Source organism: Malaclemys terrapin, chromosome 1 (genome assembly GCF_027887155.1).
Source record: "Malaclemys terrapin pileata isolate rMalTer1 chromosome 1, rMalTer1.hap1, whole genome shotgun sequence".
Lineage (NCBI taxonomy): Eukaryota > Metazoa > Chordata > Testudines > Emydidae > Malaclemys > Malaclemys terrapin.
In genome coordinates, this window is record NC_071505.1 from 136872535 (window position 1) to 136892526 (window position 19992).

Consider the following 19992-nt stretch of genomic DNA (forward strand, 5'->3'; position numbering starts at 1 on the left):
CTGAAAGAAGAGGGGAGAGTTGACCTGCTCCCTCTTTAACGCTCCAGTCCCAAGCCCTAGGCAGAGTCAGAAGCCTGGGTTCCCTACTAAAGCACAAACATCCAACCTGGGGCTACCTTCTCTCTCTGGTCATTTCCTTTGTCCCGCACATCTGTCTTGAAGACACAACCCCTGGAATGGATTAGCACAGCCCTTGAGATTTCCTTTAGCAGTCTCCAAGGGTCAGTACACTCTATTACATGTCTCCATAATGTTGTCTTCTGTTTTTTTTTCCTTTCAAAAGTAAATTGTTTTATTCCTAGTCTCTTCATATGACTGTCCCACCCCCAAAGTTCCTGCTTCCAATCATCTGCTTTCACTTTCTGTCAACCTTTTCTATCTCCATTGTATCTGTGTACAGATGAAGTGATCAAACTGAATGCAGGATTTGTGGTAAAGGAAAGAAAGACATTTCTGTGAAATAGTGATGTACTCTGCATGCATTCTGCTACTGCTTTCACTGAGGGTTCATCCAGAGAACACTTCTGGCTTCTCCACTGGTCAGTACTCAGCTCAGCATTGATATTAAACTATATTTGTATATGGCATTGGAATTAAATATTCCACTGTGTAACATGATCAGTTTTACTGGGGTTTCTAGTAACAACTCAGTGACTTATTTGTTGTAGCTTTATCGGTTCAGTGGAAATCCAGACTCTGATTAACCTTCCCCTTGTCACTATTGTCTATAAAGTATTTATTATTCTAGCAGAAATATTCATCCTTTGTATTTATCGCTAATGAGGAATTCTTTTCTCCATTTTTTTAATTTCAGGTGTGAATTACCCAGGGAAAATTTCCCATTTATCTCCTTGGATTCAATGAACGTTTCAAATCTGAATTTGCTTTAGGACCAACCATGTTGCTCACTGCAGCATGTTCTCTTGCTGGTGTCTCTCTTTTACCACATGTCTGATAGAACATTCAGTAGAACCCTTCCCTCCCCCCCCCGCCATCAAATAGCCTGCCAGAGCCAGAGGTGGCCCACCCTTGTCTCTTGATTTTTTTCAATTTCAGCCTCTCCCTGTGATGAGCCCTGGAAACTGCACAATTCATCTGGCAAGAAAAACTTACACTATGGGGAAGACTTTCAGAAAGGATTTAATAAGAAAAAAGGAACAAATTGAAGCTGAAGAAATTACAGAGATAAAAAAATCAGGAAACTTCCATCCTGGCCAATCAATGGGAAGTTATACAGAGGAAATTTGTGAACCTTTTCCCACTCAGATTTGAATTTCCTGCAACTTCACACAAATTCTATAGAAACCCCTGCTTTGTCTATCTACCAGGCAGAGACTGTCTCTAGGCATCATGCCAGAGGGAGCATTTCTCAGAGAAAGAGGCAAAGCTTTTACATCATCCTACGGTTATTTGGTCCAATCACATTGTTCTGATACTGATCCCCCAGAGTCACCATGTCCCACGTCATCATAACTTGTGTCTCCAGGAGGCAGGAACAGGGTTTCTTTCTCCATCCCAGAGACACTTTCACTCCTTAGCGAGTGCAGATTCCAACCTGAAAATACAAAGGGAGACACATACAGTCAGTGGATCCACTTTATAGCTATGTGTGGCTGCACAGCAATGGTGGAGTTCACTCTCTGGTATGGGTTAGAAAATGTTCCCTCTTTCTTCTTCTCATTGGGTCCATGACAGGTTTTAATCCATCATCTCTGTACATATTCTGGAAGTAAAATCCTTGGTTTCCAGACCATTTACAGTTGCCAAGTGAGAACTGTATTCACCTGTCACTTCATGTATAAAACCCAATCACTTACCAGGAAGTAGCTCTTACTTAAGGGCACTGTATAATTCACTCTGCGCTAATCATACACATAAGCACATTATTCTTATCAAGTACTAAGCAATGCATATTTGATCGCCACTCCACTTCCTTTAGGGAGGCTGGTGGTGTCTCTGCTCATGACATAGTGGGGATGGGAGGGGAGATGTTGGCCAAGGATAATGGGAAAAGCCCAACTTTTACAGAAAGTGTCACAGGCTCTTTAACATTTGTGCATCAGTAACAGGACTTTGGTTTATAAGATTCTGTCCAAAAGATACAAGCACAGTAAACTGGTGGGAATCCAGTACATCCAGGGTGAGGCAGCCACACAAGGCTTTGAACCTAGAGATTGAGGGATTTTGCTGCTTTGACCGCGAAGTAGTACACAGCAAGAACTCCCCTTTTCCTGTCACCATTGCAAGCATTGAAACCTCTGCTTTGAGGGAAAGGAGAAAAGGAGAGGGTTTTTTTTTCCCCACAGACATTGGGTTGGCCAGGTTTATTCCCTAGCTGTGTAATGCACAGTCCGAGCCATCCCATTCTGTAGACGCACTGTGAAGTGCAAACTCACCTGTCTGTGAATCCCTATTCCTGTCACTCGCCCCTGGGCCTTCCTCATAATTCTGCCTCAAACCAGGGTCATCTTCAGGATCAGACACGTCTCTGGCATCATCATAACCAGCCCCTGGGACGTCTCCAGCCAGGACAGGGGCATCTGACATGAAGATGTGAAGTAATTAAGAGAATATTCACAGTGAAGACAGAATTAAAGTACAAGCTGCAGCTACACCAGCCTCACTGGTCCCTGAGGATCTCTCAGCACTTCCACCCTCAGGGCGCTAAGAGGAGCCCTCCTCTGGGACCCTCAGATTGAGGGATTTTACATATCACATTGATTTGATACATTTCAATAGCTGGTTGAGAGGATCCTAGAGCTCCCAGATGAGCAGGGGAGGGGCAGTTCTAGAAAGAGGTGACTGGGATCTAGTCCAGAGGGATTGCTCCACAAGGCATTTCATTACAATAATTACAAATAGAAATGGCTTGGAATTGTCCCGAGTTTGTTTCCAGATTCCTAAATTCGACATTATTTTAAAATGTCTTTTCAATGTGTTCTCCTGGTAATGTTTACCCCATAAACTACCATCAGTCTCCAATGTACTGACACCACTGGGAGCTGAGCCAGCTAATAAGGTTGACCCGTGGGTGTAAAATCTCTATGTCCCACCCACTCCCCCATCACAGCATGTCTGACACAGATGTATATAAGCTGTCATAGCTGCATACCAGGAAAGGCTGGCAGGGAACATTGCTGCTATGTAAAGGTCTCTGCTTCAGTGCGTTGTCTTTACAAATAGTGAGTAACCCTAGTGCTCACGGCAGTGAGGGTCACAGGGCAGTGACCTGAGCCAAGTACAGCATGGGCAGCTCCTGAGCAAACTGCTCCTTCAGTCTCTGCAATGGGCCTCTGGCATGACCTAGGACATCACATGCTTCCCTATCCCTGGACCTTCACACAGCTCTTGTAATGCACCTGGTCAGTGCCCCCAGCGTTAGTCCAATAGACAATACTGGTGGGTGAACTTTTGTGGTTTTCTTAACAAACCACTATTGTCCCTACTGGGAAATAAAGTTAAATAAATAAAAATAAATTAATGGAGATATTCTATCTCATAGAACTGGAAGGGACCTTGAAAGGTCAAGGAGTCCAGCCCCCTGCCTTCACTAGCAGGACCACATACTGATTTTTGCCCAGATCCCTAAGTGGCACCCTCCAGGATTGAACTCACAACCCTGGGTTTAGCAGACCAATGCTCAAACCACTGAGCATTGCCTCTATCTAGCATACCACTCTCCCTCCCCTGAAAAAGTTAGTTTTCAGTCAGGATGATGTTGGTTCCAGGAGGCAGATTCACTGCTCACCTCGGCCGCCTGGAGTCTGGGGGACGTCATTCAAGGCAGGCTCCTCCACGTTATCGTAATCCAACTGAGACCCCTCCGGAGAAGCTCCCTCTGGAAGAGCAAACACCACACTCAGCCCATGGCACCAGCAGCGTCTCTTCAGCACAGGTGGTGCTTATAACTACAGCTGCTCAGTTTATGCCACCCCGTTTATAATTAGAGATGGGTCCAGGCCAGGAAGTTCAGATCTAGGATTTTGCTTCAGCCTGTTATAGTGACAGGTGCCAGCCCCAGAACTGAGATCCAGAGCTGGGGTCAGAATCTGCAAATTCCCCCTCCCCTAAAATTCTGGTGGGTTCGGATCAGTGAGTTGGGCTGAGCCCATCTGTAATTATAACACAGGACAATCTTCTCATATCTCTCGCGGGATGTGAGTTGAGCCCTGCTGGGCACTGACACCTTCCACCCAAAGCGACTGACCAGTCTCCTCCAGCTCCTCACCTGGGGAGGTCACTGGGAGCCACTCCCAGGTGTATGTGCTCAGGAGATGGTCACATGTTCCCATCCTGAGATTCTGACAGAAATCCTGTTCAATGGGATTAGACCTGACTGTGTACAATGGGAACCGTGTGAGGAGAAATGGCTGCATTTGCAGAAAATGTCATAGAAATTCTGTTCTCTGCCCATATTTGGGTCTTTCGGCCTGAGTCTGTCCCTCCCCCGTTACCTTGTTCTGATCCAGGATCATTTTCCCCCTCGCTATCTCCGGTGTAATACTGCAGCTTCGTCACTGAGTCACCTGAATAGGAGACTGGAGAGACGAGAACCAGAAATTCATCACAGTGAGAACAGCAGAACTGTGGGACTGGGAACACATCCGGGGCCAGGAGCAGGATTTCCAGTCTTGGTCTGTTCCTTCTTCTACAGGAGATGGTGTGACGTTATTGATAGAATCTGGGACCATATAGATCATTGTTGCAACCAAGGTCCTGTAGTGGCACGCAAATCTTGTATAAAGGGGGTCAAATGGGGTGTCTAAGACAAGGTTATGGTTTGCTGGTTATGATTATGGTATCTATATGTGTGTATCACTTTTGTAGTTGAAGTTATGAATATTGGCTCTATACTGTCTGTATTTCAAACTTATGCTATGCTTCTGGGTGACATCCCAGACAAACTGGTGTTAGCTCTGCCTAGCCTGCTTGATGGCCCATTAAGGACCATCAGCTATACAATGGACCCATTGAGAGAAGGCAGATACGCCTTGTAACTCAGCAAAGTATGCAGGGACTGGCCCATGTGACTCCAGACTTCATTTTACTGTAATTTTCCACAGTAAGAACAAGGAGGTGTTCTTACACTTGGAAAAGACTATATAAGGCTGATGCCTCATCTCCATCTTGTCTTTAATCCTGCTTCATACCTCTGGAGGAACTTTGCTACAAGCTGAAGCTCTGAACAAAGGACTGAGGACCCATCCCAGCGGGGGATGTATTCCAGAGACTTGATTTGAACCTGCAGTTTATTCCATCGCTGCTGCAAGCCTGAACCAAGAACTTTGCCATTACTGCATGTAATTGATCCCATTTAACCAATTCTAACTCTCATCTCTATCTTTTTCCTTTTATGAATAAACCTTTAGATTTTAGATTCTAAAGGATTGGCAACAGCGTGATTTGTGGGTAAGATCTGATTTGTATATTGACCTGGGTCTGGGGCTTGATCCTTTGGGATCAGGAGAACCTTTTTCTTTTACTGGGGTATTGGTTTTCATAACCATTTGTCCCCATAACGAGTGGCACTGGTGGTAATACTGGGAAACTGGAGTGTCTAAGGAGATTGCTTGTGAGACTTGCGGTTAGCCAGTGGGGTGAGACCAAAGTCCTCTTAGTCTGGCTGGTTTGGTTTGCCTTAGAGGTGGAAAAAACCCCAGCCTTGGGCTGTAACTGCCCTATTTGAGCAATTTGTCCTGAGTTGGCACTCTCAGTTGGGTTCCGCCAGAACCGCATTGTCACAGATGGTAACTCACAGTGACTCTGAGCGGTGAGAGGCTGACACAGACTCCCCAAGAGAAATCTCGATGTTACTGTGGTAAATGTGACTGAGGGGATGCTACAATTAGACCTGAAATATACTGGGGTGACTGAAGGGCACGTCTCTGGCTCCTGGTCCAGGGAAGTTCCACAGTGGCCCTGGCCTCCTCATCCACAGAGGGGACTCCTCCTTCTTAAGGGTAAATACCCACCTCCCCCATGAATCAGTCGATCAGCTCTCTGTGGTGTTTCCAGATTAGGCCAAGACAAGCCAGGAGCAGAGTCTGTGATTCACTGTAACCATCTTGGCAGTGATGCTGGGAGATGCCCTGAGCGTGTTCCCAGAGCCCCACCACAGCACAGCCCTTGGGCAGGATGTTCCCATCAGACATTGAGAGAAAATGGCACAAAGGATAAAAGGGCCGTGATTCAAAGTCATGAGGCTCTCCTGGGCTGATCTCTCTGCTCTGGGGGCAGGAGGGAGCCGACCCAGCAGACCAGTGGCTGTGGTATGAGGGGGGCACAGAACATTTCCTGTTCCAATGCTCCAGAGCAGTTTTCAAGTGATAGTTTAGCCTGGCCCCAGACAGTCACTTTCCTGACCCATAACTGGTTACACTCCAAGGCTGCAGGATGGGCAGAGTGACATTAACTGTCCCTAGAATTGGGAGACGCAGTATATGGTGGGAAGGAAACCCATCTCCCTCAGTCTGCATGAGTAATTGCTGGTCTCACCACAGACCCAGCTCCCACAGCTAGAGTGTGGGGGGAAAAAAGATGGTTTGGTTCTCTGGCAATTGGGGGGAAAAAACAAAACAAAAAAACCCCAACATTCTTTTGAGTTGAGCCAAAAAATGACTTTAAGTTTTGGCAAATGCAATAGTAAAAAAAAAGAAGTTTAATTTTGACTGAAACCATTTGGTGTTCTTTTGGACATTAGTTAATTTTTCTTTGTTTGTTTTTATAGATGAAATTAAAGGAAATTTCTAATGGAAAAATACTATCAAATTGAAAAAAAACAAATGTTTTCTTTAGTGTTGTACACAAAGAACATTTAATTTCACTAACTCCTCATTTAAAGTCGTCCCGGTTAATGTTGTTTCATTTCTGATCAATTAGGGAACATGCTCATTTAAAGTTGTGCAATGCTCCCTTCTAACGTCATTTGGCAGCCACCTGTTTTGTCCACTACTTGCAGGAAGAGCAGCCCGGTGGAGCTAGCTGGTGGGGGCTTGGAACCAGGGTGGACCGGCAGCCCCACATCAGCTCCCCACTCCCCTAAGTTCCCTGTGCAGCAGCTGCCTGCAGTTCAGCTGTGTCCCTCCCCCCACTGCCATGTGCTGCTCCTGCCCTCTGCCTTGGAGCTGCTCTCTGAGACTCCTGTGTGCTGTATAGGGGGGTGAGGGGAAGAAGATGGGGGCTAATGTCAGGATGTCCCCCTCCCTCCTGCTCCTGCACCCTGCTTACCCCATCTTCCATAGAGTGGGGGGACACATGACAGAGGGAGCTTCCAGGCAGCAGCAGCTGCAGCTGCGGTTGGGTCTCAGCTGGCTGATCTAATTAACAAGGCAGTGTACTTCTGACCCCACTCTTCATACTTAAAGGGGAAATGTGCATCTCTTTCTCTCACACACACACAGGGTATGTGTCTCTGTCCCTGTCTGCCCTCCCTCCTTTCCTGCTGCCTTGTAGAATGTGAGAGTTAACCCTTGAGGGCTCAGCCCAGGTATGTTTTTTGCTGCCCCAAGCAAAAGCAAACAAAAAAAAAGAGCTCCGAGAGCACAATTGCCAAAGCAAAAATGCTGCCCCTGTAATTGTGCCACCCCAAGCATGTGCTTGGTTTGCTGGTGCCTGGAGCCAGCCCTAGCTCAGCCAATTGCTAGTTCATCATTTAGCAGTAAGGCATTCTCTGGGAAATATCCCACCCTCTGACTCCTCCACCTCAACCAAGCTTCACAATCATCATCACTGTGTACCAGTATTAAATTGTTTGTTTAAAACTTATACTGTGTGTATGTGTGTGTGTGTGTACATATATATATATATATACACACACACACACACTATAGTCTTTTGTCTGGTGAAAAAAATTTCCCTGGAACCTAACCCTCTCATTTACTTTAATTCTTATGGGGAAATTGGGTTCGCTTAACATCATTTCGCTTAAAGTCGCATTTTTCAGGAACATAACTACAACGTTAAGTGAGGAGTTACTGTATTTGGAACAACTGGGTGAAATTGACAGGAATTTGTGAAATGTTTCGGTGTCTCTTGATTTGAATTTTTCACCACAACATTTTGTAATGAAGACTTGTGCCCAGTTCCAATGACAAGCTCACAGAGCTGAAGCTGCAGTGATTGAACTCTGGATCAGGGCCTCAGATGGAAAGGGCGTTAGATGGCTGCTCCCTGTTCAGAGTGAGACACACACAGACCTGAGCGACTGAACATCTCCTGCTTCTCTCTCATCAGGTTATAATCAATCTCCTCGTACACAGCCTCAGAGAAGGGATCCAAGGGTCTTCTGGAACCTGAAAACAAAGGTCAGGGTTTGCACAGGGTCATTGAAACCAGAGATGGGAAATACTATGGGATCATCCAGGCCCTCCCCGTGGGCCCAGTGCGAGCCTGAACCCTACAGCACATTCCCACTGCTGGAATTTAAATGAGCCAGGTGACAGGGTTTCTTTCCACAACAGCCCTTTGATGATGGTTCCCAGGGTTAGTTCGCTGTCAGGAAGCTTCCTCACATTCATCTTAAATGTTCCCTTTTTAATCTCATCCCATTATTCCGGGCTATTCCCCTTTGGAGCAGCTTAAATAATTCTTCCCCCACGCTGGTGTTTATCTTTTTTTTCCCATCGAGTTTAAGGCCAGAAGGGACCATTAGAACATCTAGTCTGACCTCCTGTATAACACAGGCCACTGCATTTCACCCAGATACCCCTAGGTTTGAGCCCAAAGATGCACTTAGACTAAAGCATTTCAGTCCTCAGCAGAATAAGCTCTTGTGTGCGACAGGCAGAAATCAGGAGCGACGAAGGTATCACCAATGCCCAAGGCCCCCGCAATGGCAGGGAATTGACTAAGTGAGAAATGCCTAGATAATCCTGGCAGGCGATCCATGCTCCATGGTTCAGAGGAAGATGAAAATCCCCCAAGGTCCCTTTTCGCCAGTCTGACCTAGGGGAAAATTCCTTCCTGACCCCAAATCTGGCAATCGGTTTGACACTGAGCACACAGAAAAGACACACCAGCCAGATATCTTAGAAAGAGCTTTCTCTGTACCACCTCAGAGGACTGGTCCAGCCTATCCAGTGTCACATATCCCTTTGTAGCTAATGTCTGATGCTTCAGAGCAGGGCAAGAAACACAACAAAGTAAAACAAAACACAAATATGGGGGTTTCCCAGATTCCTTCCTGACCCCTGCAGGCAACCGGCTGAAGCCCTGAACCATGAGGTCTGATTATAGTCATTGTCTTACTGCAAAGTTGTGAATGTTACGTGTATGTTGATGGCGATCCCGTCCTCTATCTTCTTGCAATGGAGCTGCTAGCTAATGTATGTACAGTGTTTTATAGAAGTAAAATCCCCTACAAGTGCCAGCTTTCAGTACGATACAGTATAATGCTCCTTTCCTGCACTTCTCCTTCCTAAGATTGTCCTTTTTATTGGATCACTCTTTTCACAATCATTTACCACAGCTCTATTTTTATACACTTTTCCCCCCTGAAAATATTTCCAATTTCTCTAGGTCCCTTTTCCATGATGTCTCTCATGATATTCTGAACCCCTCCCTGGGACAGATAATGAAATTCCAGGCAGTATCTTTGGGAATCACTGTATTAAAGATATGAATTGGTTTATGTTCTACTTCATGTGGGAGGATTACCACAGCTCCTCAAGGAAGAAAAAACAGTGAGAGAGTGTATGTGTGTGTGTGTGTGTTTGTTGGAGGGGGGGGGGGGCGTGTGTGGTTAAGGTGAATCACTGAGATTGTAAACAACTCCAGAAAGGTAACGACCTTCAGGGTGGTTTATACGGACTGGTCCAAACTGGGTTACCAGAGACCAAGAGACAAAGAAAGACTTTTGGTATGAAAGGCTGAGTTTAAACAGACTCAGGGCCTTCATTTTGATTCAGCAAATGGGCAGGACCTTCTGTCCACGGGGATCCCAACACTGAATAGTTGGAGGGACGTTGGTCTACCAAGCTGCCCATGAGGAAGACGGGTGAATTCTGGTATGTTCAGCAAGTGTGGAGGAATTTTTATTGTTTTTAATGTTTTCTGTGTCATACTTTTATCCTAGGAATAAGGTGTAGTTTGCTGAGAGAGAGTTGGGTGGTGACTTGTAACTGCTGGCAATGCACTGCTCATAGCCCTTGGGGAGAACGCACAACATGGGGGCTGGCCTGTACGCAGACTGGTTTGCTGGGGTATCACAGTGGAAGTCGGGGGGGGGGGGGGGAGTGCAGTATTAAAAACTCCTGGCCACAAGGAGGTGGGACAGGGGGTTCCCACCCAGAGACAGGTGACAGCTGGAGGCCTGAGTGGGCACTCCTGGAGTGGATCACCGGAGCGGGGGGGAGGGGGGGGATACAGATGCAGATTCTCTGACACTGTAAAGGTCCCTAGCTAGCATCATCTCCAGATTTCATGGCTGGGCTGTCCCACTGCCAGACAGTAAATGAAATATTAAATGAGAGAGGAGTTAGGCACCCTTGTCCGCCCCACCCAGCCTGTATCACCCCTCACCCTCACACCCTGCAGCCCCCCTGCTATTGCAGAGGCATTTCACACAGTGACACCAATCAGGACCCACCTCTGCGCTGTGCCCTGGCACTTCGCACCTGCGCCCCAGGATGATTAAGACCAGGCAGAGCAGGGCCCCCAGGATAATGCAGATGATCAGGGGCACCGTGACTCTCCCACTGTCGGTCGGAGGGCGTCGCGGGGGACCTGGATGGAAATGAACATGCGACAAGGAGAGATTATCCTGTGAGATTCGGGGGAGGGAGGGGGACCTGGGGAGGTCCCCAGTCACTCATTGCAGGGCCCAGAACAGCAGGGTAATGAGCTGGGACAGTCTGTGCGCTATGGGGGCAGCTCACAGGCTGCTGTTTAAATCATGGGCTCTGCCCTGTCAGCTGGAGCCATGAGACAGGAATCCTCTGGCTCAGCAGGGCCTGCAGCTCCCACCCGGGTGTCCTTCCCCCTCAGATGTCACAGGCCAGGGAAAGGAGCTCCTTCCCTCAGGCTGCAGCTTCCAGCTCCTCCTCTGTGACCCAGCCCCAGCGGAATTTAACCCTTGATAGGAGGAGGGGGATGCTTTCACTGGGGTATTTGGAAAATCTGTCCTCTCTGTCACACCTGCAAAGAGAAAGGGAGGAGAGGTAGAGTCTGGAGCGAGGGGGAGGTGACGTGTTTGTTCCTGGTGGAAACCTCACCTCTGAGAGTCCCTGGTTGTCTCCAGCTGTCATGTCCACAAACTCCCTCACAGCAGCACAGGGCCTGTTTGTTAGTGATTTAGGGCCCAAGTCCCTTGTGCTCTGTGCAGCAATGAGGACTCTAGTAACAAACCAGCACACTGGGGCCTGTGATGGATACAGATGCTATGTGGGCTGATGCCTGAGCCAATCTGACCCCACAAAGGTTCCACCCCACAGCATCCATGATTCTCCTGCACACAGGAGATGGGAGGGCCTGGTCTGGGACCAAAGGGATAAGAGGGTGGGCTGATCCATCCATGTCCCTGAAAATTACAGCATGTAGCAGAAACATCTCCTGTCACTCACCTGCGCAATTCACGGCAGCATCTTCCTTGTGACCACAGTTGCTCTCACCCCAGGGCTTGGCAGGACAGTTCCAGAGAGATGACTCTGTCCCTCTGCAGTTTACCTTCTCCACCCAGATGGGACCAGTCCCCTCACCGAATGCAGCCTCGCCCGGGGCAGATACAGCAGATCCACAGCCCAGTTGTTTACACACAACATTAGCATCCGCCATGTCCCAGGAGTCATCACAAACTGTTCCCCAGGAGCCACGGTACCAAACCTCCACTCTCCCCGAGCATCTGTCCTTTCCTTCCACGACACGTAACTTCTCCTGGTCTGGAAATGCAGAAACCTCACATGTTACTGAGACAGCTGGGAAAGCCCTTAGGGACCAAGAGGGAGACACAGAGAAGCAGAGATACCTGTGCAGCTTGGAGAGTTTGGGCATTCGGCAAACAGGGTCTGAGTTGGTTTTGCTTTTTTTTCTATGGAGAGAAAAAGCTGTGGTGAATGCACTAGATTGTGTGTGTGATGTGGGAGTAGAATTTATTTGTATTTTAAACCCCTAATTTCAGCACTGTATGAACTGAAATGTGAACTCTGGGTCATTTAATATCTAATTAATTTGCTATTCAGCTGTTACTCAGACACACAGGCTGACATGCACATAGACTTGTGCAGGATTCCAGTTCTGACCCAAACTGCACAGCCTGGGCCCATCTCTGATTGTTCATCCCAAAAGGATTAATAACCACAGAGCTGCCTAATGACGGTCTCTAGGGAGAAGCTTTTCTAGGATCTCACACTGCCTTATCGCACTGTATAACACTGGTCTCTTTTATAATTAATTGATTAATTTCCATGTTTGTTGTTAATCAGACAAATGTTTATTGCTATAAAACATCATGAAAATATGTTTGTATCTTGTGTTGAGAATTTACATCTGCCTACACTGAGATGTGAACAATAACAAGTTCTATCCTAAACCTTCAATTAATTGAACACATCACATATATGTGTGTCTGCATGCCTGCATGCAGGTAGTTTCAGAATTACCAATGCAAGAAATATGGGTCTCTTCTGCTCGGTTATCACATGACTTTGGATTCCAGGGCTCTGACGGGCACTGCCAGAGGGAGCTGTTCTGCTCACTGCATGCAACATGGTCCAGCCACGTGGGACCAGAACCTGCTCCATATTCAAAGTCTTTTGCAATCTGCCCTCCATCCCCACAGTTCAGTTGTTTGCAGACAATTGCTGGGGTGACTCCAGACATCTGATTGGAGCAAACACTGCCCCACGTCCCATTGTAGAAAACCTCCAGCCGCCCAGCACAGTCACTATCGCTCACCAGCCTCAGATCTGTGAATTCTAGAAGGAAAGGCACAAAAAGGGAATTTAAATCATCTGATTCTGAAATGAACTGGGGTGTGAAGAGTGAAATCTCAGTGATTGCTAACGATCCTGTGCATCATTCTGCAGGAGCTACTGCTAGAGAACCACTCCAAAAATGAGAGACTTTTTTGCACACCACAGGCCCCTTAGAAATACAGTGGGCATCTCTGGAAGGCATTACCAGCAGCTACATTCAGATTGTACTAGATAAAGGCCGGGAAGGATTGGGACATTGGCAGGCCAGATGCCAGCTCTTGCCCAGGCTGCAGCTGAGAAGTGACAATCTCACAGCTGGAGACCAGATCAGGTCACCTGTATGTTAGTTTTGCTCAAAACAGGTATTAATCTTGTAAGAATGTATTTTGTGCTTAGATTCTATGACATGATAGTTAGTTGCTGCAGGCATTAATCTCACTTGTAATGTCTGTGGTCCATGCTACAAGAAAATATGTAAGTTTTACTTTATAACTGAAAATGTTTGCTCTGAACTTGTGAACTCAGGCACGGGAATGATCCCCCCATCCACCCCCTGCATGTAGTACATGCAGAAGGCCTCATCCCATCGCTTTGAAGGCTGGAAGGGGGAAATAAAAATAATAGATGTGAAGATTGTTCATCTTTTTGGCTGTTTGAACTGTGACAGGGCTAGAAACACCAAACTGAAGCCAGAGACCCCAAGGGGTTACTCCTGGGTCAGCGCTGAAGGACATTTGGAATTGACAGATCACTACAACTCTGTCACTCCTAGGATGTAAATGGTAACTCATTTGTGTGTAGATGTTTGCTTGCTTTAACCTGTAAATAACCCTTTTATTTCTTTTTTCCTAGTCAGTAAACCTGCACATAGTTTATTACAGGATTGGCTACAGGCATTGTCTTTGGTGTAAGATCTAGGTACCAACTGATCTGGAATAAGTGACTGGCCTCTTGGGACTGGAATCAACCTGAATGTGGTGTGATTTTTGGTGTAAGTGACCAATTACACTGGTCTACAATTTTTGAGAAGTCGTCTGCTTCAGAGATAAAATGTGCTATTTTTTATGTATTTTGATGTGCTGAATTCAAATATGGCAATTAAAACAACTGATTGGCTACTGTTTCTAAGATATTTAAGTTTTTACATTTTATGTCTATGTATATTGTGTAGATAGTAGAGTTTTAATCATAAATTGTAAACCTAGGTCTTTTCATGTGTTTATGGTTGCTTTACATGATAATATTTCACCTGTCCTGTTTATGTAACACTTTAAAAATCAGCAAAAGGGTTATATAAATAAAATTTATTATGAAACAAAAGGCAAAAAACTATTATGTACATAGTTTAGTCCTATTCAGTGTCTGCTCGGCGCTTCTTGGCTTGTCTCTTGTATTCATCAAATGGAGCATCTCTTGTCACTGTCCAGCAATAGTCTGCAAGCATTGATGGGCCCCATTTGTCCTGATAGCGTTTCTTCATTGTTGCAATATCCCGGTGAAATCGCTCACCGTGCTCGTTGCTCACTGCTCCGTAGTTCGGTGGAAAAAAATCTAGATGAGAGTGCAAAAAATGTATCTTTAGTGACATGTTGCAACCAAGGCTTTTGTATGCTTTGAGGAGGTTTTCCACCAACAACCTGTAGTTGTTTGCCTTGTTGTTTCCGAGAAAATTTATTGCCACTAACTGGAAGGCTTTCCATGTCGCCTTTTCCTTGCCATGCAGTGCAAAGTCAAATGCATCATCTCGAAGAAGTTCACGAATCTGAGGACCAACAAAGACGCCTTCCTTTATCTTAGCTTCACTTAACCTTGGAAATTTTCCACAGAGATACTTGAAAGCTGCTTGTGTTTTGTCAATGGCCTTGACAAAGTTCTTCATCAGACCCAGCTTGATGTGTAAGGGTGGTAACAAAATCTTCCTTGATTCAACAAGTGGTGGATGCTGAACACTTTTCCTCCCAGGCTCCAATGACTGTCGGAGTGGCCAATCTTTCTTGATGTAGTGGGAATCTCTTGCACAACTATCCCATTCGCAGAGAAAACAGCAGTACTTTGTGTATCCAGTCTGCAGACCAAGTGTGACAATGTGGTTCTGGCGGAACCCAACTGAGAGTGCCAACTCAGGACAAATTCCTCAAACAGGGCAGTTACAGCCCAAGGCTGGGGTTTTTTCCACCTCTAAGGCAAACCAAACCAGCCAGACTAAGGCTACATCAACACTACGGGGGGGGGGGGGGGGGAGAGGGTCGATTTAAGATACGCTATTCGCGTATGAATTCGACGTATTGCAGCCGACTTACCCTGCTGTAGGGACGGCGGCAAAATCGACCTCTGCGGCTTCCAGTCGTCCCGACGGGACGCGATAAATCGATCCCCGAGAGGTCGATTTCTACCCGCCGATTCAGGCGGGTAGTGTAGACCCAGCCTAAGAGGACTTCGGTCTCACCCCACTGGCTAACCGCAAGACTCACAAGCAATCTCCTTAGACACTCCAGTTTCCCAGTATTACCACCAGTGCCACTCGTTATGGGGACAAATGGTTATGAAAACCAATACCCAAGTAAAAGAAAAAGGTTCTCCTGATCCCAAAGGACCAAGCCCCAGACCCAGGTCAATATACAAATCAGATCTTACCCACAAATCACGCTGTTGCCAATCCTTTAGAATCTAAAATCTAAAGGTTTATTCATAAAAAGAAAAAGATAGAGATGAAAGTTAGAATTGGTTAAATGGGATCAATTACATGCAGTAATGGCAAAGTTCTTGGTTCAGGATTGCAGCAGCGATGGAATAAACTGCAGGTTCAAATCAAGTCTCTGGAATACATCCCCCGCTGGGATGGGTCCTCAGTCCTTTGTTCAGACCTTCAGCTTGTAGCAAAGTCCCTCCAGAGATATGAAGCAGGATTGAAGACAAAATGGAGATGAGGCATCAGCCTTATATAGTCTTTTCCAGGTGTAAGAACACCTCTTTGTTCTTACTGTGGAAAATTACAGCAAAATGGAGTTTGGAGTCACTGGGGCAAGTTCCTGCATACTTTGCTGAGTTACCAGTATCTGCCTTCTCTCAAAAAGAAGAACAGGAGTACTTGTGGCACCTTAGAGACTAACAAATTTATTAGAGCATAAGCTTTCGTGGACTACAGCCCACTTCTTCAGATGCATATAGAATGGAACATATATTGAGGAGATATATATACACACATACAGAGAGCATAAACAGGTGGGAGTTGTCTTACCAACTCTGAGAGGCCAATTAATTAAGGGGAAAAAAAACTTTTGAAGTGATAATCAAGCTACAAACTGTCTGTACTGGCCTAGCTTGATTATCACTTCAAAAGTTTTTTTTCCCTTAATTAATTGGCCTCTCAGAGTTGGTAAGACAACTCCCACCTGTTTATGCTCTCTGTATGTGTGTATATATATCTCCTCAATATATGTTCCATTCTATATGCATCCGAAGAAGTGGGCTGTAGTCCACGAAAGCTTATGCTCTAATAAATTTGTTAGTCTCTAAGGTGCCACAAGTACTCCTGTTCTTCTTTTTGCGGATACAGACTAACACGGCTGTTACTCTGAAACCTGCCTTCTCTCAATGGGTCAATTGTATAGCTGATGGTCCTTAATGGGCCATCAAGCAGGCTAGGCAGAGCTAATCCCAGCTTGCCTGGGATGTCACCCAGCAGCATAGCATAAGTTTGCCATACAGACAGTATAGAGCCAATATTCATAACTTCAACTACAAAACTGATACACACATATAGACAGCATAATCATAACCAGTAAACCATAACCTTGTTTTAGACACCCCATTTGACCCCCTTTATACAAGATTTGGTGCTACTACCGGACCTTGGTTGCAACAATGATCTACATGGTCCCAGTTTATGCCAATAACGTCACACCAAGCAAGAGAGCAACAACCTTCAAATCGCCACAAAGCTGCCACAGATGTTGGTCATAGTTTATGCACCTCAAAAGTTGTTTCATGTTGTCATAGGTTTCCTTCATATGGACTGCATGACCAACTGGAATTGATGGCAAAACATTGCCATTATGCAGTAAAACAGCTTTAAGACTCGTCTTCGATGAATCAATGAACAGTCTCCACTCATCTGGATCGTGAACGATGTTGAGGGCTGCCATCACACCATCAATGTTGTTGCAGACTACAAGATCACCTTCCATGAAGAAGAATGGGACAAGGTCCTTTTGACAGTCACGGAACATGTAGACCCTAACATCACCTGCCAGGAGATTCCACTGCTGTAGTCTGGAGCCCAACAGCACTGCCTTACACTTGGGTAGTTCAAAATCCCTGAGAAGGTCATTCAGTTCCCCTTGTGTTATGAGGTGTGGTTCAGAGGAGGAGGATGGGAGAAAATGTGGGTCCTGGGACATTGATGGTTCAGGACCAGAAGTTTCATCCTCTTTCTCTTCCTCGTCTGACTTAAGTGAGAATGATTCTGGTGCATCAGGAATCAGCAGTCCTTCTCCGTGGGGTACTGGGCGTATAGCTGATGGAATGTTTGGATAATGCACAGTCCACTTTTTCTTCTTTGACACACCTTTCCCAACTGGAAGCACCATGCAGAAGTAACAATTGCTGGTATGATCTGTTGGCTCTCTCCAAATCATTGGCACTGCAAAAGGCATAGATTTCCTTTTCCTGTTCAACCACTGGCGAAGATTTGTTGCACAAGTGTTGCAGCATATGTGTGGGGCCCACCTCTTGTCCTGGTCTCCAATTTTGCAGCCAAAATAAAGGCGATAGGCTTTCTTAACCATAGTGGTTATATTGCGCTTTTGTGATGCAAAAGTCACTTCACCACAAACATAGCAGAAGTTATCTGCACTGTTCATACAAGTACGAGGCATCTCTGCTCACTTTGGCTAAACAGAAATGTGTCCCTTTGCAAAATCAAACACTGACAAATAAGAGAGCACAACACTGTATGATTTCTAGAGCTGATATAGGGCAATTTGTTCAGCAGAGTGATGTAAGCTACGTTATGATTGCATCATCCATGACTTCTACGAACAACATGATGCAATTCATATCATGTATGACGCAATACCAGCTTCAGATTGCATCATTCATTGTTTTGCCTAAAAAGCAAGTACTGTCCAAACCCAGTCACAGATTTATTCATAGATCCAGTCAAAGATGTATTTTAGTCATTTCTGGTTTAAATTGAGATCCCTTCCCTTTATAACTCACTTATCCTCCGCCATTCCCAAGTCAAGAGTCATATATACTGACCCAATAGCATATCTTGAAAACTAGAGCCAATCAACAATTTTAAGTATCATTTTCGTTCTCAGTGACCCAGAATTAGTAAAGTTTGACTACATTTATTTCAGAAGCATTTTGGCTGTAGAGCAGTGTTATCACTAAGTCCAGTTTGTCTGTGTGACAAGATAGGCTGGAGACTCTAAGGGGACTATCTGTGACGCCATGGGAAGATGGATATAGTGAATCAGGACTACATTACCTCTAAGTTGTGTAGGGTTACCATTCGTCCGGATTTACCCAGACATGTCCTCCTTTTTGTGTTAAAAATAGCGTCAGTGGGGGAATTTGTAAATCACTAAAAATGTCCGGGATTTCCCCCCCACGCAGAGCGAGGCGCGGCTGGGAGGGCTGCAGGAAAGTTAGCCTCTCGCATGGGGCTCTGGCAGCCAGAGCCCTTCCCCCGCAGCTTGCTGGGCTGGACTCCGGAGCAGCTGTAGAGCTCCTCCTCCCCCCCCCACATTCTGAGCCGGCCGGCCTGCCTGGCCGTTCGCATCGGGCCTCGGCAGCTCCTCCTCCCCTGCAGCCCAGCGCCCCGCTCCGGCAGCACTGGGTGGGGTGGTACCGGGTTGTGTGTTGCACTGGGGAGCGCAGCCACGTGTCCGGCTCCCCACAGAGCCCAACACCATGTTCTGAGCGGCGGGGTAAGGGGGCCAGGGGGCAGGAGAAGGGGCAGGGAGGTTCTGGAGGGGGCAGTCAAGAGACGGGGGGGTCGGGAGTTCTGGGGGGAGTTTCTGGGGGAGGGGGTGGAGAAGGTTTTGGGCAGTCAGGGTACAGGTAAGGGGTAGGGTCCTGGGGGGCAGTTGGGGGGGATCTTAGGAGGAGGCAGTTAGGGGACAAGGAACAGGGAGGCTTAGGTAGGGGGTGGGGTTCTGGAGGGCAGTTAGGAGCAGGGGTCCCAGGAGGGGGCAGTCACGGGACAAGGAGCGAGGGGGTGGGGGGTTGGGAGTTCTGGGGGGGAGCTGTCAGGGGGCAGGGGTGGGGAGAGGGATCGGAGCAGTCAGGGGACAGGGAGCAGAGGGGTTTAGATGGATCGGGAGTTCTGGGGGGGGCTGTCAGGGGGTGGAGAGTGGTTGGATGGGGCGTGGGAGTCCCAGGGGTCTGTCTGGGGGTGGGGGTGTGGATAAGGGTTGGGGCAGTCAGGGTACAGGTAGGGGGTAGGGTCCTAGGGGGCCAGTTAGGATGGGGGGAGGGTCTCAGGAGGGGCCAGTCAGGGGACAAGAGGCAGGGAGGCTTAGGTAGGGGGTGGAGTCCTGGGGGGCAGTTAGGGGCAGGGGTCCCAGGAGGGGGCAGTCAGGGGACAAGGAACGGGGGGAGGGTTGGGAGTTCTGAGGGGGGCGGGAAGTGGGCGGGGCAGGGGCGGGGCTAGGGCGGGGCTTCTCCCGTCCTCTTTTTCGCTTGCTGAAATATGGTAACCCTAAAGTTGTGCGGCCACATGGCTGCAGAGCAGGATATCAAGGGCCCCGTAAGCACGGAGCCACAGGGGCTTGGACTGGAGAGGCGCCACTCAGTGGCGTAGCCAGGTTTTAAGAGCAGGGGGAGCAAACATAAAAAAGGTGCCCCCCCTTGGCTCCTCCTCTGGCCACGCCCTCCTGGGCTCCTCCTCCGGCCGCTCCACGCCCCCCCCCCTTTGGCTGTCTCCTCCAGACCCATCTATTGCCAGGGCCCTGCAGGCACCCGGGAGCCCCCGGCACGCACCCTGATACTCTCACGTGCCCTGGGCCAGGCCGAGCCGCGGTGGGGTCCGTGTCCCTTTAAGAGCGGGGCTGGGCTGAGCCGAGCCGGCGGGGGT

The 19992-nt window shown here is 47.4% G+C and overlaps 1 protein-coding gene across 1 annotated transcript in view; it reads right to left on the reverse strand.

The window, feature by feature from the left end:
* Positions 1-1406: 1406 nt before the first annotated feature.
* The window catches only part of LOC128832083 (deleted in malignant brain tumors 1 protein-like), a 166998-nt gene continuing 148412 nt past the window's right edge, over positions 1407-19992 (reverse strand). Inside the window, 11 exon segments of the mRNA XM_054019173.1 lie at positions 1407-1555; positions 2397-2540; positions 3749-3838; positions 4455-4538; positions 8196-8291; positions 10586-10624; positions 10627-10727; positions 11103-11133; positions 11559-11873; positions 11960-12022; positions 12594-12899. Of these exon segments, the coding sequence (XP_053875148.1) occupies positions 1407-1555; positions 2397-2540; positions 3749-3838; positions 4455-4538; positions 8196-8291; positions 10586-10624; positions 10627-10727; positions 11103-11133; positions 11559-11873; positions 11960-12022; positions 12594-12899 (1418 nt within the window).